Source organism: Opisthocomus hoazin, chromosome 10, assembly GCF_030867145.1.
Source record: "Opisthocomus hoazin isolate bOpiHoa1 chromosome 10, bOpiHoa1.hap1, whole genome shotgun sequence".
Taxonomy (NCBI): Eukaryota; Metazoa; Chordata; class Aves; order Opisthocomiformes; family Opisthocomidae; genus Opisthocomus; species Opisthocomus hoazin.
Window position 1 is genome coordinate 18119020 of NC_134423.1, and position 24631 is coordinate 18143650.

The 24631-nt window shown below is 38.0% G+C and overlaps 1 protein-coding gene across 2 annotated transcripts in view; it reads right to left on the reverse strand.

Moving 5' to 3' along the window:
* Positions 1-24631, reverse strand: part of UNC13C (unc-13 homolog C) — a 184326-nt gene that overhangs the window by 13819 nt on the left and 145876 nt on the right. For both annotated transcript variants that reach the window (XM_009940223.2, XM_075431450.1), the window contains 6 exons: positions 17917-18005; positions 15602-15751; positions 12716-12839; positions 7673-7729; positions 6490-6570; positions 1352-1499 (listed from right to left, as the gene is read on the reverse strand). In XM_009940223.2, coding sequence (XP_009938525.2) covers positions 1352-1499; positions 6490-6570; positions 7673-7729; positions 12716-12839; positions 15602-15751; positions 17917-18005 — 649 coding nt within the window. The remainder of the gene's footprint in view (positions 1-1351; positions 1500-6489; positions 6571-7672; positions 7730-12715; positions 12840-15601; positions 15752-17916; positions 18006-24631) is intronic.

Genomic DNA, 24631 nt, shown 5'->3' on the forward strand with positions numbered 1-24631 from the left:
ATAATTCCTTGGAATTAATGTTGGGGCAAGCTGCAAAACTAATGTTTCGTGCTTTTGATACTGTGAGTAAGATACTGTACTTCAGAGGTAAAAGCAATTAATTTCCAGCTTAACTGTCCAATTAAAACTTTTCTGATTCTTATGAGTAGGAGCAGGGTAATTCTTTATAGATCAGCAAATTATATTCCTTCCCAAAGACATTAAATGGCAGACAGGCCATTTTTACAGATGCCCATTACATTCAAAAGAAATCTAGTAAAGATTACTGTTCTGGAAAAATCTGCAGTTTCTATAATGAAGAAACTGTTCATTTTGGAGTATAATGCACGTTATCTATATAAAAGCAGTTCCTGTATGTACTGTAGAAATATGAAAACACTGTCCTAGATCAATAAGAAAAATGGTAAGAAATAGCTTCTTTTTGAAAACAGAAGGAAACTTTGCCTAAAAGTATTACCATGAATCCTTGCTGTCTTATTGAATGATTATTAATGAATGGTATATGTATTTTAAATGAAGAGGACTTTGTGTTTCAGTTGTTTTGGTGCACTACATCAAAATTCTAGAGCAGGAAAAAGTGGCTTCAGTGTTGCTGACACCCAGATTCAAAGAACACCTAATGTCATATTCTTGCATGTTCTCTGCCTCCATTTGCTTTTGGGAAAGTATCAAAATTTTGATAAATGGGCATAAAAAATGATGTGACATTTTCAGCAGGATGGTTTTGAACCTGAATTCTGAACTGCACAAAGCAAAAAGATCTAGACAGGGAAAATAATGTATTTTAGTCTACAGAAACCTTCTATTCCTTTTGAATCCGCAGATGACCTGCTAGAAGGACAGCTGTGGGTTCTGTAATGTGGAATCTGTGTGCTACGTTAAGGACATGTTGCTTACAATTTATTGTTCTTTATCCTAAAAGGGAACCTTAAGGGATATGTCATGCTTTCTGCAATTATTTGTGATTAGTAGTTAATATCCTCCATCTCCGAAAGTATGTTGCCAATGCACTCTACAAATTACTCTGTTTCTGCAACTATAATATGCGTTCTGGCATGGCCTCTACAACCATGTTTGTATGTGGAGTGCTCTTATAAATAATCCTGGTATTCAGTGTTTATTTAGAACTATGGGACCATTCTTCATGTAAAGTAACAAGCTGATAGATGCACTGCCCTCAGATAAGCTCCATCAATTGGCAACAGAGTTGATATGGGATAACATCACATGGCCAAATTTGTGACAATAAACTCCAAAATACCACTGTGTTTGGAGCATGTGATTGTCAACCAATCATTTAAAACATCTAAAATACAATTTGATGTACTCATATCTCTTACAGATCACTTACTTTGAGATGTCTGAGTGTCTATGAACTTCTTTATCAAGGCATCAGTAGTTTGTGTGTAAAGGCTAAGAGCGTATCTCAGGGACTGTAGGTCCGGGCTCTTTTCCAGGAAATTTTTTTTCAGCCCACTTCCTCCAGCATGGAAATATTGCTAAAATAAAAAACAAACATGGTTGTTCAGAGAGGCAAATTATCTGAGAGATGCCCTAGTTACAGACTTACAATTTTAAATAAAATTTTTACACGCACTTCTAAAAATAACACCTGGCATGTGTAGCTCGGTTTATGATTATAGCAGTTGAGATAACTGTCATCATCTCTACTACAGAGCTTCTTTCCAAAGGTAGAAATTTAAGCCTTGTGGGAAAAAAATATAAACAAATTTTTAATTTTGGTCTTCATGATCTCAAGTATTTATATGTCAAAGCTGTATATGCATATATTTGCAGGGTTCTTTTAGTCTGTGGAGAGGGGAATCAGTTTTAATTCTTTATCTAAAAAAAAATCTCTAAAATCATAGCATGGTTTGCAGCACAAGTAAAGAATATATTCTTTCTGAGGGAAGGTGGAATTTTGTTAAAATTTTATAAACGAAGATCCTAGATCATGAAGTTTTGGATTAGCATTGCATTGTTATTGTGCCTAAAATTATGACTATGCTTTGGGAAATTATTAGATATTCCATGGAATTTTCCATGGTGATTATCTTTTTGATTCCACAGTTGACCTGTTTTGCTGTGGAGATGCAGAAAATTTGTGTGTCATCCTTGAGTGTCCACATCAGGGTTTCCTGGACTGTGAAAGGAACAGAAAAGGAGCTGATTGGTTGGTAGTGCCCTTGAAGACGGGGAGTAAACCTCATCCTTTAAAAGAGGATTTTCTTTGGGGCAGAACAACTGTACCCACAGCTCTCTTTACGCACTCCTATGAACGATGCAGCAGCAAATTAGTCCGCTTGGATACCTGAGGTGAGGGCAGACCTTCACTCTGCAAGCAGTTGCACCACTATAGAGGTTATTGCCAGCTCTTCAAGGCCTGCTTACAAGGCAGCACCCCTCCTTTCGCTATCCCACTGAGACTGATAATTTGAGTGCTCCCTTCCTTCTTTCATTAAAAAAAAAAAAGGGGAAGCTAAATTAGCATAAATTAAACAAAGATGACTCCTGATCTACTGGTGCAGCTAGATTTGGAACAAAATATACATTTACCACTTTGATGCCATGCTGACTATGTAAACTATTGCAAGTACTCTATTATGTTTCCAGTCCAAAAGCTGAGTTCAGAAAAATTTGGACGCATTCTTCCCTTCTTCCTCACAAAATGAAAATTTTTCCCTAGAATTTTATACAGGACGGTAGTTGATGAACTAATGTGCTTAAGCTACAAAGAAAAGATATACTGGCTACACATGTTTAAAACCTGTGTTTTGTTCAAACACTTTGCAAAGCATTTTACATGTACGTTACAGTTCTAGGTCTCAATATTGATATATAAAGCTCCCACTAATGGCTAATTACTAAAAGCACACACTGTTTTTCAGGAAAACACTCTGATTACTTGATGACATGCAATATTGGTCCACTCGATGCAGGAAGTGTTGGGAACTGTAAGCAGAATCTATTCTCCCTGAATTTTTTTTGAGTGTTGTCAAAGGAATATATGCCATATACACATTTCAGTTTACATACATATGTACTAAATGCTTTATCCTAAGCACCTCTGTGACAAGCAGACCTACAGTCCACATGTGCCCATTGGATGTCAGTCTACCCATTTCACCTTCCGATTCTCAAGGTTTTTGCAGGACATGAAATGTAAATGTACTTTTCATAACAAAGTCATTATTTACATTTTTGTGTTGATGTCTACTGATTGTTACAGGGAAAAAATACCTGTAGGAGCAAAAAAAAGGCGCTGAAGTCAGCAGGCTGAAAGGGTCTATATTGGTTTAAACATATGTGGGCCGCTAGTGTCAATTTAAGAGGTTCTGATTAAATCAGCTTTTTATAAGCAAGTGCTCAAATCTGTTAATATTTCCTGCTGTTGTCTATTGTGACAATTATTGTGATCTTTGGTTTTAGTTGTGTCTCCCAATATAACGTTATCTGCAGCAGCAAATACAAAGGACTAAAAGCTCCATGAAAAGCTAACAGACATATCATGAAACAAGGACACCTGACCCTAATCTTTCAGAGTTTTTCCTTTTTTTTTGGTTTTGTCCATAAATGGTAAATTTTGCATGCAAAACCACTAATATAAACATATCATTATTTTGGACTTGATGATCTTAGAGGTCTTTTCTAACCTGCCATTCTATGATTACTGTGTGGAACAAAACACAGAAAAACAATGAGCAAATGGGGTTTTATAGATTCAGTTGGACACCTAATACCTGTCCCTTAGAGATGTAAACCTTAAACTAGTTCACCTGCTCCAATCTGAGCGGTTTGAAGGTTCAGAGGTGACAAAAAAGGCTTCAAAGCCATACTAACAAATGAAAGGTGCAGACACAAGTGCATAATGTCAGGTATGTGGAAATCCATGTTGTAGCCACTGCAGTCTCAGCCAAAACTTGACCAATGCCACACACGTCGTACTGGGTGATAGTTTCCATTTGTAGAGTGCCTCTGGGTTTACAGTGCTTGCAAAGACAAAAATGGAAACTAGAACAATATTATCAATGAACATTATCTCTGGGCTGAGACAATGAGATAGCTGAGATAACTCAGTTTGAGATAACTGAGGCCAGAAAGCCACTTCTCCTAACAGTAAATTGCAAATGAAGCTAAAAAAATGTATATAAATTGCTAAGGTTCTTTCTACATCGTACAAAGACTGATTAAATGCTATATACATTTAAGATGAAAGAATATTCCTTTATTTTATGCTCTTCAAAGCATTAATAACACTATCATCGATGGAATTCTAATTGTAAGTTGCTCAATGAATTAACTTTTGCTACTAAAAATTAGACTAATGAAAGGAAAAATAAAGACTGCAAGCACAGACATACTCCTCCCTGCAAATCCCTTCCTTGCGATAATCAGTTACTTAATTTTGAACAGATACCTGATGCCATTTTTACCATTCTCCTATTCTTATTTGGGCAGCCATTTTTTTTTGCTTTGAAACAAACCCTATTTACCTAGCATTAACAAAAAATTATATATTTTGATCATTAAACTTATGAACTACATTCCTAAATCAACACAGCAGTATTTTTTCTTGAATTAACTCACAATGCTCGTCTTTGCTCACTTTCTAATACTGTAAGACAAATTTCTGCATGATCAAGGGTATTTGCTTAGTATTTTGGGAAAAAGACATTTTGCCATATCATGTGCCAAGTACAGAAAACAGGTTATGATGCCACGTCATTGCCTTACCATTTGAAAATGCGTTTTTCAGAGAGCATTCTTCTGCTCCATTTCTGAATGTAGAGTACAGAGATAAGAATACTGAATTCATAGAGGATTTTCCCCATTTCCAACCTTTTTCCTCCAATTATAGTCTTTTATTTAGTAAAATGATTAATATATATCTATGACTATCTATGACTCTTCAGGTAAAGGCTGAATTTACATTTTTCCCAACTTTTATTTATTTAGAACAAATGCTTTGAAAGGAAAATAATTAGATTCACGTACTGAACGGAGAACTCCACAGGGCTTAATTTGTGAGTGCACAGTACTTCAGTATTTTGTTCCATTTCTGTTTCCACAATATCAGTAATCCCCAAACACTGTTTTTATTTCTGAAAGAAATGCCAGTTCCACTGCAAATACAAAAGGTGGCAATTGGGAGCCCTCTCTGATACTTCTTTCTTGTGTTTTGAGGCACTATTTTGTTGTCCAAGACTTGCTCATGAATATGTCATCTTATTTACATGTTCAATTTTATACTTAAGTAGCTACCTCCTTCCCTTCCTGATGTGCTGTCTCATCAGCAGCAGACACAAGAATATGCTGTTCTTCTATAATCGATAGCTTTACAAGTTATTTACACCAAGTAAAGATCCAGACCAATGTTAAAAATACCAATAAGTACATTAAATAATATTCCTTAATGGTTTCTTTTGACCTCAGAAACCAAATCTGTGAAAACTGTAAGAAAATCTCCAGTTTTTTATATAAAAAAAAAACAAAACCAAAAACTTTGTTAATCTCTTTACTTTTTTACATTTAGGAGCATTTAAGTTTACAGCTCATTTTAGCCAGAATATGGCCTGATCCTTTCATCCTTCCAGAGAGGTCACATCCTAGAGATACTAGAGATACTTTAGCAATTACCAATAAATTAATTTGCATTTCTAGTAAATGAGATTAGCACCAGGTAAGGTTGGATGGATTGTCTCTAATATGGCTCCTTTAAAAATCTAATGTAAAACATTTATTGCGAGGCTAAGATTTTTCTAGAGTAGTTTTATGCATTACCAACATCTGCATGAACAAGATGTTGGTAATGCATAAAAATTATTTTTTTCAGAAGTGTTTTGAACAGGTGTGTGATGAATATGTTTTTTTGTTTTCATTGAAAAGGGACCAACATGTAGAATAATTAAACAGCATCTTTAAATTAAATCAAATTATTTAGAAGTGATAGTAAATTAGTTGGTGAATTCCAAACCGTAAAAAGTTGATAAATTCAATTGGACATTGAATTTAAAATCAGTAATGCATGGTATTAAAAGCCTTGTTTTCTGGTGTGCTATACAAAACATGTGTCATATATGTTTGCAGATGAGTGCAGCTAGGAACAACCACACTCTTCAGGCTCAGTGTCTCTTTGTGGGACAAAAAGAGGCTATGCTGCAAAACAATAAAGATTTAGCCTAGCTGCTTCAGTGGCACTAACTCTAAACTGTAAAGGAATAGAAGAATCAGATAAGCTTTGGCCACCGATGCCTGTAACAGAACATGTTCTGTCTGCAACTAGTAGAATAATTTCTCTAACTTTTCTGCAAGCAGACTATTTGACATTTGCTTTCAAGCTAATACAAAGAGTTTAGGATCAGATGGTTCTTGACACGTTAAAGAGATCTTTATGATTCTAAGGAATCATTCTATATTAGAATCTGTTGTTTATGTCATTCATGCTCCTGGTCATTCAAGCACGGAACAGAAAAAGATGTAAAGCTGTACCTTTATAGTAGCTAGTGCTACTTCCATGATTGCACACTGCCTCAGAGTCAGGCTTCTGGCTTCCTCTCGAATCACATGGTCCTGCAATGCAAGTTCAGGCTGCAGCTGATTTTGCAAGAGCGACAGTATTGTGGCCTGGCTTTTCTTGGGAAAACAAATAAAAAAAAACGCCAAATGCCCTCCAAGCCCCTATGATTAACAGGGATTAATTCAACTTCAGACTTCTTTTACAACACATTATAACCTAGAGCAATCACGTTGTTTCTCGAAAACACAGATTGCAGGGAAAAAACCCCAATGTTTAATACTGACCATCTGTGTAGCTTTATTTCATTTCCTAAAATGTATTATATTCTGTTCTGGGGGGGTGGGGAAAAGGTTAAATTTTAAGTTTAAATATTTATATTAGATGATACTGAAAGAATTCATTTTATTAATAAACCTGACAGTTTAACTAGTGTTTGTTAATGCCTCACGTTTTTTTAAAAAAGGAGGTTCCTATTAGAACACAAGTTAGAGTCATAAAGTGACTATACTCCTGTGAAATCTTTGTCTAAAATAAGCATCCTGTGATTTACTTGGGCAACATCTTAACTCCTCCAGCAAACTAAGCAATTATTCAGAGAAGCATGAATTACCACACTTCTGCCCGATTCTGAAATACTAATGGCAAAATTGACTGGCAAAAAATTGATGTCAGTATCAAATTAAGCTCTCCATCAACTGTATTATGGACTTCAGTAACATAGTGCTGATGAGTTTCTCGTAGAGGTACATTCTATATTTCAATACATACCATGAATAATACACAGGAAAAAATTACTGGTATTTCCACCTTAGAGGGCTTTCAGAACTTGTTCCAGAAGGGAATGCAAAGATCTCATAATTTTTTTTTTGGTAATGATTAGTGTTTATAAGGCCTAGTTGTGTGATATGGAAATGGTATCTTCTTGACCCATCTAGTGATCACTTTACCACATAAGCATACAGTCTTTTATTCCTAATTTGTTTTCGATGAGACTGTAAAATCATTATTCACCTATGAATAGTTACTGCCATATTCAGTTTTATTAATGTAAATAAGCATAAGAATAAGGCAAAAGGCTTGGCCTCACAGTCACTAAAATTTCACCTAATTTTTTCATTTGGGCAAGACATTCACAGCTTCACTTGGCTCCATTACCTTGAGTTTTGACAGTTGTCCAAGATCTTTGGCTGCACTGAATATCATCTGGGGCCCCTGTAATGACACGAAAATTCAGGAAACAGACTCACTACAGCGTGTTTGCTTTTTATGTCAACATGATCTTATTTTCTGCTAGAACATTAGCCAAAGTCACTGTTTTGCAAAGCTAAATGAAAATTTCAGTTACACATAAGACATATTTTCATTCAGTTGATAGGGCCAAGTAGTTGAATGCCTGCAGCATGATTCCCTCCAATAGCGTATACTTGATACAAATATTGCGTACTCTGTTGAGAGTGGTTTCATGGGCTGGGATTGTTCTTATACAGTGTGTCAATGAGATATTTGTCCATAATCATAGCTCTCAGGTACTATGCTAATATACATAATGATAATGGGAAGCGAGCAGCCCTGAGGAACCTGCAAAAGCTTAACTGTCTATAGTGAAATCCTCAGCTGGGTAACACAGAGCATAATGGCTTATTGTTAAGCCAAGGGCATTTTTTTTAAGAAAAGATACCACAGTGTTAGTAAGTTAAACCAATATTTTACGATAGCCGAATCCTGGCATGATACCAAAGACAGAATCCTACTATAATTCCATGATCACATTTTTTTACCAAAATTACTCCAAGAATTAGAATTACTAGTGCAGTTATATGATAGTTCAGCAAGACACAGTTCTGAATGTCTGGATTTCAGAAAAAAAGAGTCAGTCCAGCTTACACAGCACAATCCCGAAAAATTTTTCATTGGTCTTTCTGTTTCCAAAAGGTTTCAGTTTCCAGAAAAAATTTTGCTTCTGTATGGTTCAATTGCAAAAGATGTAATATAGAACCGCAGCTTAAATATTCATTATTTATTACTAGTGAGACTCGTAAGATAAATATGAAAAATAAAAAAATAAACCCTGCTTTTGAATGTCTGTGCTCATAGAGTAAGTAACATTCAAGGCTACAATAGCGAAATATCTCTCTTACAGTATCTTACTTTTCATTGATTTTGTTTAATATTGTATGTTCAATAGAAAACAGAAGTAGCAAAATAAATGCAACTAGCTATACACCTTTCACCATGCCTGCCAACTGGGACACTTTGTATAGAGGCTACCACTGGTAAAACCCAACAGCTGCTGAAGTGTCACATATACATGTAAGAGAAGAAGCCTACAGAGAGGACGACTTTCCCTTGGTCAAGGAGGACTGTGTGAGGAATCGCTTAAGCGATCTGGACGTCCACAAATCCATGGGCCCTGATGGAATGCACCCACGAGTGCTGAGGGAGCTGGCGGATGTCATTGCTGAGCCACTCTCCATCATCTTTGAGAGGTCGTGGAGGACAGGAGAGGTGCCCGAGGACTGGAGAAAGGCCAATGTCACTCCAGTCTTCAAAAAGGGCAAGAAGGAGGACCCAGGGAACTACAGGCCGGTCAGCCTCACCTCCATCCCAGGAAAGGTAATGGAGCAGCTTGTCCTGGAGGCCATCATGAAGCAAGTGGAGGAAAAGAAGGTTATCAGGAGTAGTCAGCATGGACTCACCAAGGGGAAATCATGCCTGACCAATCTGATAGCTTTCTACAATGACATGACTGGCTGGGTAGATGAAGGGAGAGCCGTGGATGTTGTCTACCTCGACTTCAGCAAGGCTTTCGACACAGTCTCCCATAATATCCTCCTAGGAAAGCTCAGGAAGTATGGGCTAGATGAGTGGTCAGTGAGGTGGATTAAGAACTGGCTGAATGGCAGAGCTCACAGGGTTGTCATCAGCGGCGCTGAGTCTAGTTGGAGGCCGGTAACTAGTGGTGTCCCTCAGGGATCAGTACTGGGCCCAGCCTTGTTTAACTTCTTCATCAACGACCTGGATGAAGAGTTAGAATGTACCCTCAGTAAGTTTGCTGATGACACAAAACTGGGAGGAGTGGTAGACACACCGGAAGGCTGTGCTGCCATTCAGCGTGACCTGGACAGGCTGGAAAGCTGGGCAGAGAGGAACCTGATGAGGTTCAACAAAGGCAAATGCAGGGTCCTGCACCTGGGGAGGAACAACCCCATACATCGGTACAGACTTAGGGCAGACCTGCTGAAGAGCAGCTCTGCGGAGAGGGACCTGCATGTCCTGGTGGACAACAGGTTGACCATGAGCCAGCAGTGTGCCCTGGCTGCCAAGAAAGCCAGTGGGATCCTGGGGTGCATCAAGAAGAGTGTGGTCAGCAGGTTGAGGGAGATTCTCCTTCCCCTCTGCTCTGCCCTAGTGAGGCCTCATCTGGAGTACTGTGTGCAGTTCTGGGCTCCCCAGTTCAAGAAAGATGAAGAGCTACCGGAGAGAGTCCAGCGGAGGGCTACAAGGATGGTGAGGGGACTGGAACATCTCCCCTACGAGGAGAGGCTGAGGGAGATGGGCTTGTTCAGCCTGAAGAAGAGAAGGCTGAGAGGGGACCTAATATATACTTACAAATATCTGAAGGGTGGGTGTCAGGAGGATGGGGCCAAGCTCTTTTCAGTGGTTCCCAGCGACAGGACAAGGGGCAATGGGCACAAACTGAAGCAGAGGAAGTTCCGTCTGAACATGAGGAAGAACTTCTTCCCTCTGAGGGTGACGGAGCACTGGAACAGGCTGCCCAGGGAGGTTGTGGAGTCTCCTTCTCTGGAGATATTCACGACCTGCCTGGACAAGGTCCTGTGCAGCCTGCTGTAGGTGACCCTGCTTCGGCAGGAGGGTTGGACTAGATGACCCACAGAGGTCCCTTCCAACCCCTACCATTCTGTGATTCTGTGATACTGCAAGCACCCTGAAAAACCTAATCTAGTAATCTTTGTACCTATTTGTCATGATCCTTAATCGTAACAGAACATATATTTAAGATATCATATCTTCTGCTATACTAATGTTGAGCAAAATTCAGAAAAAAATATGCCACAAACAATTTTCTAGTCACAGGGTCATGTTTCTTCAGAGTGTGTGTCTGTAGAAGCAAGGGTTGTTTTAGTTTTATGAAGAATGGGAGCAAAGCACTTGTTGAAATCCCAGCTGTCGCCACTTAAAATGATCTTAAAGAGTCTTGAATGACAGGTGCAGTCTCTGCATTTAATCAGTAACCGGCTGATAAACAGAAACTGCCCTACCTGTGGCCACTAACTAATTCAAGGTCCATTCAGAAGACTCTTCCATGTGGCTGAGAGGGGAGGAGGGCTCCTTGTCTCTGTTCACCACCCTTTCTGTGTTCTCTCTGAAATGCGTAAGTTTGGTATTCCAGATGTACGCCCATGGCTTAATGAAGTATCAACTTGGTAAACTAATGATTGGAAGAAGTTTTTTTTGTAATGGGCTATAGAATATGTGTCACACCGCTTATTGCTTGGTGTGATTTCTGAGCCTCAGTAAGGACAACAGAGGTGCTTGCAGATTCAGGCAGATGAATTGAGATCTGTGTGTAGCTGGCAGTCAAAGGTTATTTTCACTATGGTTGAAAGGCTAAAATTTTTTTATTATTTTTTAAATAAAGGTGTAAATTCAAATTCTTTGGGGTAATGTTTCAAAACATTTTGCTCTCATAACTGAAACATATTGTGCCATCGTCCAAGAGGGCTTACTAAGGCTTTGACAGGTAATTCTGTATTCTTGGCAACTAATTAAAAAAGGCAACAGAAAAACCCCTTAACTCTGAACCGTGATGTTCTATGATTCTGAGTGTAACAAGTGATCCTGCATAAAGCTAATAAATGCTCCTGATGGGAAATGCAGTTAACCAATTTAAGTACTACTTATGTATTTGCATATGAAATTTGCACCAAAATGTTTGAAAAGCAAATTAAAAATCTCAGAAATATAAATTTGATGCAGTCACTCAGTGAAAGAGAGGCTGTTACTAATTATGCATAGTAAAGAGCATTATAATAAATATGAACAAATTCTGTGAATGGAGTCCTGGCTATGATCTTGTGATTAGCTCTGGTCTAGAATTTCTTAATAACTCAGGTTATTCTCTTACTACCTTAAGACCATTTATACATGTTCTATAAGATTGCTTCCTGCCTCTGCAGCAATATTCTTTCATGTATCTTTAATATATTATAGTGATTTAATGATATGTTTTTAACATATGGATACTGACCAATAGATTTTTTTAGCAGCTTAACTCATATCATAGGAAGTATATAATAAAGTTGCCCAAAGGCACACTATGGCCATGTCATGACTAGCCTGTCATAGAGTATGGTGAATTTATTCTAGACAAGACTGAAAATGAGAAGAATTAACATTTATGTTGTCCCAGTCCCTTGAAAAAGCAAAAAGCAATTTGAAAAAGGCAGTGCAAGCCAGACTCTTTTTTTTTTCAACCTTAGACAGAACCAGATTTTACCGGTGCCCTCAGCTCTGTCACCACTCAGGGTTCATGTCAGGCCATCACCCACACTGGTCTTCCGTGTAGCAGCACTACTTTCCGTATTAACTTACAGTTTCTTAACATCTTCTTGCAGACTGTAAATGCAGACCTGCCCAGAGAGGACTTCCCACCAAGTCTGCTATTAAAATACCCCAAAACTTTACAGCTAAAATTGGGTTAAGCTTCCTGACGTTCAGTGCTGCCTCAAGATGAGGAATGAATGGCACAGCAGGCAGGATGGGAGGATGGGATGGAGCATTCCTGACTTTCTGGGAGCTGCAAAAATTGAAGTGATTGAATTTCTGGTGCAGCTGGGAAGGGCAGGGAACACTCCTGGTGTTACTGTGCATGATGAAGTCAAGTGAAATCAAACTTAAAAGCCCTTTCATGAAAGCACACTACAAAGTCAGTGATTCGGCTTCTTCCGTACTGCATTCATAAAATCTGCTCCGAGTAGGGGCAGGCAGTACCTGAAAGAGCAAGGTCTTCCTCACCAGCCACAGAAGAGCAACCTAGCTACACTCCTTTGAAACAGTAGAGAGCAAGTCCTGCTGGTCAAGGTACAGAAAAGGATGGTATCAGACCCCTTGGCAAACACCTGATTAAGCACATTACAGCCCTTTATAATGTGTGTGAACTACTGCTGGGACACTTACGGTTTGGTCCGTCAGTGGTGGAAGCACAATTTGTTTTTGTATTTTGTTCAAGACTAACTTCCATAGCTCTTTCAAAATCCGTTTCAGAACTGTCTTCTCACAGATTTTTGCAGAGACACTTAAACTGGAATAAAACAAAACACAAACCAGTCTCCAAAACTAGCACAAAGACTTCAGAGGTGCTGTATCGTTAAATGCTCAGATTAATAACATTATGGTTTAGCTTTTCTCTACCAATATTTCTTAATGGCTTAGTTATATTGCAACATTATCAGTAAATATTTTTTGTAAAAAGAGAAAGACTTTCAGATTATAAAATCATGTAAATCTCCACTATCCAATTTATTGCTTAATATAGTACTGATTTATATTTATTAAAAATGCAAAATGCTGATGAGATATAAAGTTTGATGGAAGATCAATTTAGCCCTCTCAAGCCCCTAAATTAAAGTTTTGGTATATATTTTGTTTATGTCTTAAAAATAAAAAACAAACATCTCCCTTGTTGTCTTATATTTCTACTGTGACATAGAACTAGGTGTTGATAGCTCATGCATATTCAAGGCTACCATTTGGAAGTTTTTATTTCTATATGCTGGCATACCTGTGCAATCGTACTGTCTATTACTAAGGGTAAAATTATATTTTTGGAGGCTCTGTATACTTTGACGGATTTTTTCTTGATTTAGGAGTATATTCATAAAACATTTTGTATGTATCATTATGAATAAGCAGCATCATGAATAAAATGCTGCAGTTTTCAGGCACAGGAAAGAATATTTCAAAATAATATCATACAAATGCATATGCGGAGAATTTTATAGAATTATATTTAATTTATTAATATAATAATATTATTGTAAAGTCATTATACTTCTCACATAAATATACCAATTCATATTTCTAGGATCTCTTACTACTCTTAGTAAGCACATTAATACATGCATAATTAAGAAATTACTAGACCGCAAACCGTATTAATATGACTTGTTTATAATCCTATTACAAATATATATTTGTAAGAAAGGTAATATTCCCTACCAGTGGTTTTTTTTTTTTTTTAATTTCACATCTGTATTTTCTGTGCATGGGTTTAACATCTGCTGAAATTCCATTTAACTTTGCTGTGGTCAGGAATATTTTCTATATGGACAGTAATGTAAAATCCTTTTTTATTTCCATTATGTCATTATTCAATTAAATCTCAAAGAAGCTATGAAAATGGCTATGAGAAATGACAATTTGAATGAAACCTGACAGGCAAAAGTAATCTTGCTCAGTTTTTTCAATGATGCGCTTAGGATAGCGCATGTAAGTCCACAAACACTTTTGCCTTTTTTTCAAGACTTGTGCTAGGAGTAAATGTCTTAAAGATAATTAAAATTTAAAACCATACTTGCTTGAAAGCAACACATACTCCTCTAGTAACTGAACACATAGGACTAGGTAGATTGCTAAAAATAAAAGGCTGACATATAGATAAAGCAGCTAAAAAATTTTTTCCAGGCTAGGAATCCAGGCACTGCACTTGACAGTGTTGCAAAAATAGTCAAATAGTATCAAGCACATTAAATAAGCACTTGCCCATTGCCAGCTGTCAATGAAATTCATGTAATTGTCAGAGCCCTCAAAAAATGAAGCCTAGAAAAAATAAACCCCCAAAGAAAAACCAAAATTCAATTCCCTCCCCCACCCTTTATGCCAATGACTTCTAGGCTTTGGCTGTGCATATGTACAGTTGGGAGCTGTGATTCTAGTCCTGTTTCTAAGACAGCAAGCCCATCAGCCCCATTTTTAGAAACAATAAGAATGTGAAGCAATGCCCTGGACAGAGAAAAAGCAGTTATAAATAAATTCTTTAAATCAGCCTTTGACATGGGCCTTACTAGTCCCAACATCAGAAGCCCAGAGAAGTACTCTGCACTTCCAGTCACTAACTTCAGACTAGAGTCTTACTGATCACAGATGCACAGCAGTTTGTCAAAACCATAAAAACAAACCTTCATGGGGATCCGTGACTCTCAAGAAGTTTCATCTGGGACTGCAGGCCACCACCAGTCACCCCAGATAATCATACGGTGAAGTGTGGAGTAACGTGATTTGTACACCTTTACAAGGCAGAAGACAAAGGAAGCCTCCTCGGCACTCCCCACAGCATGTTCTTTTTAATGGGAAAGGACCCTGTGTGTAGGGGTCAGGGCTGAAAATGTTTGTCCAGGGATGAGAAAGAGGGCAGAGCTGGGAAGAAACAGACCCCCCCAGGATGCCAGGAGAACTGAACCCATTCTGCTGCCTCTCAAACTCTCCAGACAGGGGCTTTGCAAGACTGGCATAGCAGGCATCCTTTCAGAACAGCTGATCCTGTCACTGTGTGATGATGAGAAGACAAGATACCCTTACTTTCAGGGCCCAGCGTGAGCTTGCAGGACTATTTCAAAATCCAGTTTTTTACTGACTGAAAAAAATCAAGCTGCTCTGTAAATCTTTAAATGTCAACCATGTTTTTGGGGAGAGAGAAATGCATATTAATAAGCAAGGGGACACTGGGTGCCAGCTTAGAACAAATGCCATGACAATTTCAGTGTAGGGAATTCACTTTTGTTCAAGACAATCTTCTTTACACCACAGATAGTGGAGCAGGGACCGTACACTAGCTCCTTTGTAATGGCTCAAAACATGACAAGAAATAGAAAGCCAAATATGTAGCTTACGTAGAAACTTCTTCATATAAGTCAACAGGTTAAGCATAGTCTTCTGCACACGTGAATAGTACAAGTATTAAAAATATGTTTCTAGATATTAATGATACTTCAGGGTAAAACCCAGTATTCCTGACTGTAGCATTCATTTCCTAATATACCACACCAACCAGTCTGCCACACTTACGTTTTGTCCAGGAAATCCATGAGAGGCCGAAGCATAATCTCGGCATCAATGGCTGCACTGTTCTTGTTGGCTGCTGCATTCCCACTGCCTCTCATTTGATTCAGTTCATTGCTCATTTGTCTTACACAATCTTCAATAATAAATTGGAAACTACGGGATGGGAAAAAAAAAAAAGAGAATGAAAGAATTCTGGGATAGAAAAACCTGTTCTGCAACAATGGAGAGTTCACAAATGCAAGATACTGCAGGTGTTACAGACTGAAAATAATTCTTCCCAAGGACTATAGCTCATATAACTAATTCATGTACTGCTTTGATTTTTTTCCCTCCTTGTTTCCGTTCTGTCACTATGCTTTTCGTGCCCTTGTAGGGGTGCCAAGTAATTATTTTCTGAAAGCAACAGATGTATCAGAATCTGTAGTCTAGGGTATGATTGACTACCAGCTAGCAACACCTTCTGAAGATTTGATTTTTGGTGTGAAAGGACAACAGGAACAGGTGACAACAAATTATTTTTCTTTTGATGGTTATTATGCAAGCTTTGATATAGTTCTTGAGGACAAATAAAAAACTTCTACTGATTTTGCCCTATTTGTCTCAGTTTGGCTTCTTCCTGGGTTTCAGACAGAGTGCTGTCAGAAGCTTGGCTTGCTTCTTTGCAGCTAGACAGAGCTAAAACATTTAGACTGTTTAAAATACTCTGTTTAAAATATTCTCCCTCCTGGAAGGAATCTCATCCACTTCAAGGCAAGTGTGAACAAATTCTTGCTCCTCAAATTGTATCTGTTCAGCTTTTCTGAAAACTGTTCCATTTCCTAATTGATCTGCTTGAGCAAGGTGTCTGACCATCTTGGAGTGTCGTTGATGTGATACAGTCTTTGGCCAACACATATAAACAACATTTAAACAATGCAGAACAGCAATTAATCAGTGTCAACAGTTCAGAGGCAGAATAAGGCTCTGCACACATGGTAATTTTGTTTATGATATTTATGATGAACCGAATTGGTTTAGGATTATTTTATGAACAGATATGCAAACCAGAGGCCAGAAATATGCCAAGATATGAAAAGATAAATGGCAAAGATTAACTTGAGGAAAGTGAAAGAGACTTTATTATGAGAGAAGAGAAACATTATAATTAGGCAGTAAGCTGTTCCAGCTACATGGCTAATCATAAAAAGACAACACAAATCTCCATGTGAAAACATTGGAAAGACTGAAAACTTTTCGAAGTACACTTGGATGTGTACTTACCTACACAACTCCAAGCCCTAGATAAAATCAACATGAAGCTGCCACTGAAGCTGCTCATGTAAAGCCTTGGGACCAGTCCCTCCGATAAAAGCCAAAATAATGCATTGGCTTTTCTTGACATTAGCCATCTTTCTAACACTGTTAACCTCACAAACCACAGCAACAAACGGACCCCATGAGGAATGTTCTAGCTATCTGGAGCGTGTCCTAGACTGAGCTATTCCTGGGTTTTCTTTTGCAGAAACCTAGTTGGTTCATTCAGAAAGAAGCCCTGGAAAGAAATAATATTAATGTCAATGATCAGATAACCAGGGCCTGGGAGCAAAAATAAAGCAAGACAAAGTAAGCACACTCAGAAAAGGTGAACACTGTCTACCCAGACGGTTAATCAATGGATTAAATAAGCAACGACAGACTTCACTTAATGAGTACCGCTACAGCACTAATCCCTCTTTCTTAGATACCTTTCTAATTTGAAGCGAATGTAACTTGCAGCTTTTTATCGCACAGGCACTGCTGGCACAGCACCACACTCATTCACGACCGCAGTGTGCACTCGGATTAATGAAAGATTTTGAGAGGCTCAGCAGACAATTTTTGCAGAGCCGCAGGCAAGCAAATGACCCAAGAAGGCCATTCACAGTGACCAGCTGAAGCAGCCTAAACATAGGCAGACATCCCTGGTTGAAGCAGGCCACTTGGAAAAAGCTGTCAGTCTCAGGAAGTAACATAAACACAGTCAGAGAGAAAAGTTTAACACAGCATCGGGCAACAACAAACCAGGAATTTTTGTTTTCCAAAAAGCAGAACAAAAGTCATCAGCCTCACCTCTGCGACATGTTCATGCCCAGAGACCACTTTCAGTTTTCTTTAGAGTGAGGTTACTGATCTGTATGTTTCAGAGTCTAAATGCACACACACATGAATGCACACCACTTCATCAGCGCAGAGGCAAGCTGTACCTCAGGACGTCCAAACAACCACCCAGACTTAGTCAATGAGGTAGATTTTCGAACAGGAATACATCTGTCAGGTTTGCAGTAAAATAGGTTTGTTACCTTGTAGCATATGTTACACTGAGTTCATCCAATACATTGCTAAGTTTCACCTGAAGTTCTTTTAGAACAACACTAGCTTCAGGATCCAGCTGCAAAGAGAGAAGTAATGTTATGTTTTACTTATACACTCAGTTTTGGGGTTTTCCATTACAATTAATTAATTAATTAGGAATTTTATGCGATGATACACTGCACTATGGAAAACCAAATGTGGAAACACCTGTTACAACACAGGATTGCTTTAGTAGGCCTAAAAATCCCATTACCATTTAAAGGCAAATATTTGATCATAATAGCAAAGAATTATCTTGTTAGAAATCAGAACTGTGTCATTAAACAATGGATTTCTGTGGGATGGTGTAAATTGTATTGGCAGTCACAAGAACAGAATTACCATTATCAGGCAAACACTGTTCACAAGGCATACCAAGAGAAGGATGCATGAGACTTTAGTGTTTGTGTTAATAATATAGCAGAAGTTTTCATCTTTTAATTTTTTTTTTTGTACATTTCACCACCATCGGTAATGTTTTTGTGATCTGCGTGGAAGATGTTTCCATATTCCCATTAATGCAGCGTAGAAGTAGAACATCCAGCACTGGAAAAGATGGCTTGAAGACTATCCATGCTGCTTCTACTGATATAGTACGAGGGAAGGGAATCTGCTGAATTTCAGTACTTCTATTTCTAGAAGCCATTAAGACAGACATAACTCAAGCACAGTGCAACACATTCTGATGCATAGGGAGAACAGCCCCTGTACCTCTGATATAGGTTTCCTAAATACAGGAAAAAAGAGAATGCAGGGGAGAAATTTAGTTTTACATTTACAGCGATGGGGATCCATGCATAGATACTTAAGCAAAAAGGTACTTTGTTGATATTGATCAGCAGCTTGATTATTTGTTACGCATTCTTCTTCAAATTAAAAAAAATTGACTTTTTGTCTCCTTGAGCCTTAGCATTTAGGAAAAATAGTTCCAGTCCATTGTGGGATACAATTGATGATCATCAAGGTCAACAGCTGAATGTGAATTAACAGCTGATGTTCCAGGTCCTTCACAATGTTACAGAATGATTTTCAAGGATAATCCTCAAATTCTGGGCTCTGTTCTGCAGTGAGGTCAGATACAGATCTTCTGACAATTTCAAAGAAAACTGCATTTAGAATACATAATAAGGTCTGTTTCTATTTGCATTTTCATATCTTTCAACTGCATGAGTAGTGTTTAGTGCTTATTCTTCTTCTAATGCCTCAGAGTGCTATGGTGCAGTAGGTCAGCTCTTTTAATCACACTCTAGAGACAAGGAGAAGCTCTGTCATAGCATACTGGATAACTTACATGAGATTACACAGGAATTCTAAGGCAAAGTAAAGAAAAAACAAACTCTGAAACACTCCCAAAGATCTACTCTGTTCTAATCTTAGACCATCCTTTCTCCCCTTAGAAGTCATGTGTGGTTTAAAAGCATAGAAAATCCAAGATTTTTGTTACAGTTTTTGACAAAAAAATCTGAAATAGGTGACCAGGGGAATTGTCATCCATCCCTTAGAAAATATTCAATGAATGCGTAGCAATTTTCTGAGAAGCTCATATTTTAACAATGACTACTTACTGATTCAGTTTTTAATTACTTTGCATTGAGAGAAGTTCTGTTGCTTATCCATTTCATGTCTTAGTAATTTCCCTAGCAGATACACTCTGACAGTTCACATACTTAAAGTGATTGCTTTCCTTCATATGAAAAGCAGGGTTAAAACTCCTAAAATTATTGACATATCTGTATTAGTTAACAAAGAGTATTTACTAACAAAGGCAAAGATTTTTCCAGGAAATGCATTTCTCTAGGGAATTACACTGCCTTCTTTGGTGGGATACACAAAGAACATGAATTTAAAACCATTAGAATATTAACATTTAACAAATACTGAACACACAAACATTCACAGTGATCGTGGTACACATCAGAGAAAGCACAAAAATATCAGGCAGGCAGAAGACTCAAAATTTCTCACCAGATCATGCACAAGCTAGAGAATCATCTTGGTACTGGGACTACAAAGACCAATGTGGTTACTTTCTATCAGAGGTTGTTGTGATAACCGGAAAACATCATGTATTTGTTAAATTCATCTGGAATTGGACTTAGTTTGGCCAAAATTGGATTACACACTAATACCAGATTGTGGACATAACATACATTATAAAAAGGTGCATGCAAGTGCTAGACATTTTAGAGGGCTTTGTGCTCACAAATTGCATGAACAAGTTTGTGTGTGCACAGCTGGAAGCATCTGGCAGGACATCCAGCCTTGTGTATACACATGCCCATGCTTATTAATGCAGTGTCATAGGGAGGGAGGAGTGGAATATAAAGAGGTATGCGGGCTGCCCATCCAGGTGCTAGACACCTGATGATGTGCTGGTTAAGAATATGTTAGCAAGGTTTTTAAATACTATTGTTATTTTTGCTTAACTACTGAAAAATACGGCAATTTGAGTGTCCCAGCAGGACTAAAATGTGCACTTTTCATTTATTTTAAGATGTGCCCTCTACATGCTAGTGACTTCCTAAGGCAAATCACAGTGTCCTCAGGCATCAGGCATCTCCTACGAGGAAGGGCTAAGGGAGCTGGGCTTGTTCAGCCTGAAGAAGAGAAGGCTGAGAGGGGATCTTATAAATATCTCAAGGGTGGGTGTCAGGAGGATGGGGCCAAACTCATTTCAGTGGTGCCCAGTGACAGGACAAGGGGCAATGGGCACAAACTGAAGCCGAGGCAGTTCCAGCTGAACATGAGGAAGAACTTCTTCACTCTGAGGGTGACGGAGCACTGGAACAGGCTGCCCAGGCAGGCTGTGGAGTCTCCTTCTCTGGAGATATTCAAGACCTGCCTGGACAAGGTCCTGTGCAGCCTGCTGTAAGTGACCCTGCTTCAGCAGGGGGGTTGGACTACGTGATCCCCAGAGGTCCCTTCCAACCCCTACCATTCTGTGATCTGTGATCAGCCCTTGACTGGCATCATCCAAATACACCACAGATACAACCTGCATTTTTTTTCTGATATGGTACGGATAAGATAGGAACTATTTTGATGGTTCTATACTATGAAATTCTGGGGGGACTTCACAACTAGTAAAGATGGTTTTAGGATTGCCTTGTGCAGTGGAGATAAGGTAAGTCAGCTTTTGGTATCTCTGCACATCACACACACTAACTATTGTGGATTATCTTCTGTATATCTTATCTTTCATGTATAAATCAATCAATTGATTTTTTAGTCTGAAAAATATGTTCAGTTATGACGCCTTAAAAAACAAGATATTTGGAGAAAAAAAAAAATCAGTGGAAGCAGGAAGGGTTACTGTCTCCCTCTTAAATATTCTACAAGGCTGTAATTTACCGTATGACTACACTGCGCAGAAACATCACAGTTTTGCCACAACAAGAAACCTCAAAAAGGAATTTTCTTTGTGCTTTAGAAGGATCTATTATTTCAGCAATGGTTTGAACAACTCCTGCTAACGCAGTTTATACCAGGTTTACTTATTCTCAGGAAAGCATTGTGTGGGATATGAACTATGGCACTGTGCAAATGGTTTAGCTTAATAAAGTTGACAAGCTGCAAGACTTATGCAGGTGGACATCAAAACACTCACTGAGACAGTAACACATAGCTCTCAAAACCACGATGTAATGGAGGTAAGTTTCCCAGTGAGGCAAATCAGTGCTGAAGAGATTAATTCATTTATCTCAGGCTTTCCAGTGACCAAGAGAGTCCTCAGCGTTCTTGACTTGTCTGAGAACACTTACTAGCAAGGGAGTAACGATAAAAACAACCATCTCTGTTTCATGAGCCAATCTGTTTCTGGATAGTGCAGAGTTATCACAGCAAGGGAAGTGTATAAGAACTCAGGCAGACGCAATCTGTAATTCTTCATACTAGTTGCTACTAGTAACAATTTCAGTAAATGGATACAAACATGCTCAGCTGCAGAAATCTCAGCCACCCAGATGTGGTTCGATGATGAATTACAGGTCTAACCTAACCCTAATGTTACCCTACTCTGCAATCAGCCAGAAGGAAAGGATAAAAGTGAGACAAAAGGCAATGCTGATCAGCATCTGAGAAGCTGTCATATAGCGATATACAGACACAAAAAAAGAAGAATCAGCAATATTTGGGAGTTTTCTTCTTCTCAAGTCCCATCTGTTCCATAGATTTTGATGAAGAAGGGAAAAAAACACATGCCTGAACAATTTTTCAGGAAAATAAAAGATAAAAAGCCCTAACTGAGCAGATTATTGCTGGGGGAAAAAAAGATGAGTGTCATTGACATGTTATATCTAATATAAGCATTGAGAGAAAAGATCACTTATCCCTTAGCTTCTTGGGTTCCATTTACAGTTCACTGCACGAGCAGACTAGTCTTAAAATACATTGGTAACTTGCTCAGGTGTCAAAATCTGATTTTTTTTAAATGAGTAAACTTATTTTGATAGTGGAAATGTTAACCTGTTAATGTGTAAATCATTCTTTTCTACCAATTCTTAACTCGCTTGGCTTTCTTAGGTTCATAAGTATTTGTTATTTTACCATATTCTTAAATAATAGAGTTAATTTTTATCCAAAACAGAACATACTCATAAATATGTTGGTGCACTTCATAAGATCTTTTAATTATGGATAACTAAATAGATAATTAGAAGTTTGACTTTTTCTGAATGCTAAACAAAAGCGGAGAACACTTTTGTTGAACAGCTGAAAAAATAAGACATAAGGACTATTTGAACATGATTGTTTCCAAATGCTGCCTAAACTGTGAAATTTTTTAGACATACAAGCCTTGGAAAACAGTTAAAGATCTGATGAATTTGGCTGCTTTTGACATAATGTGTTAGATCAAGCAATTCCATGCTGTAATTTAATGTGTGCCAGTATGGAAATAATCTTGTTAACTGCAAATTTGGTGGTGTTTCTATAGGAAACTACAGAGATGCAAATTACTTTCGTGTGAGTTAAATGGAAACTCTCTAATCTGAATTCCACTTACCTGCAATTTCACAGGTCTAATTGCTTATGGTTTCCTAATGGGACTACCTAGTTATTTCTGTTCAGAAAATAGTTTTACATGCATGTACCTCTAGGAAAGATACAGGTATTTATCAGATCCATCGCTTTAGTGGTTCTTTTTGTCTCTGATAGACATCATCCTTCCTCCACCCCTCACCTGACTGTCTAGGTACAGTGAATTCCATTTTGACATATTTGGCTGCCACTGGTCCAAATACTTAGGGCTCTGACTTTACAGATTTAAAGATGGAAAATTCAGAACTATTCTGCTTAAATCTGGGCCTCTGTCATCCCTTCAAAGACTTTAGGACCCCATACAGGTTCTTATAGGAATTCCTAAGCATCACACAGAAAGCTGGAACTGAACTTGCCAGAGTGGAAATACACTTTACCTACAGTCAATGTAATATCATTGTACATAAACAACCTGCTTTTGCTTTCTACCTTTTTTTGGATCCTAATTGCTGTAAGTCATCTCTGCCATGTTCTGCCATCTGGTGAAAAGAAACACAAGCAATGACTTTTTCTCATTTGGTTTTATCATCTTCCATCTTGTCAGACATGAAAAAATGATTTAGTGCAGATGTATGCACTCTTTTTGGATGAAACAAACAGGAGCTGAACCAAAATTCTACTTTATCTTCCCATGATTTTGGACTTGATCTCAAAAAAAAAAAAAAAAAAGACAGTGGGTTGGATCCCACTTTACTACTCTTACTTTATTATGGCCAACTGATCTCATTTATATGATTTTTTAAGTACCCTTCCTGCTTGTCTACAGCAGAAGAGAAGAGTTAATAAGGAAACTCATATTGTTCAGACTACTTTCTTTTCATGGCAGGAGAGCTGAGAGCCCAGTTTTTTCTCTATTTATAGAGCTCCCTGCCATGTAATATGCAATAGACCTACTCTGAACATAGGGACTGCTGCTTGATCGTGCTATTTTGACTGTATAGTTTGGAAGACATACTGCTAAGAATGTGACACTGAGGCGATTAACAGCATTTATTTTTTATTAGAATCAGTTTTACTTCAACTGAAATAGGTCTTATTAGTCTGCTAAAAATCATCTGACTTTTTATGCCCTCCACAAGCAAAATATTAAACTATTTTCTTCTTGCAAGGAAACTGGCTACAGATTTTATTGCTGGCTTTGTTGCTTATAAGTACCAGTTCAATAAGGCAAACAGGCCATTAGCGTTTATGCTCTTGGAATAGCTAGGGGAATAAGTATTCCAGTTTGGGGACAAACATTTTAGGGGCATTTTGATATGGGTGACAAAAAATTCAACATGAATGCACTTCTCCTCAAGAAATTCCCCTAAGGAAAAACAAACAAAACTTTGAGTGCGTTTTTTAGATAGTTTTTCTTAGACCATGAATGAAAGACACAGTTAAGGTACCTAAAAAAAGGATTTTAGAAAAATGTCTCCGAATTCTCTCCAAGGGTTGCATGTTGCACCACATTCACAGGAAATGTTACTTTGGTACTGTAACATCGTTAATAATTCATCCCCGTTAACATCAAAAGGGAAAGCAAAAACGATGAGAAGTGATGAGATTTGGAAATAAAACTGCTATGAAAACACCTTTTTTTTTTTTTTACTTTATTTTTATTATATAAGCTATTGTGAGCGAAAG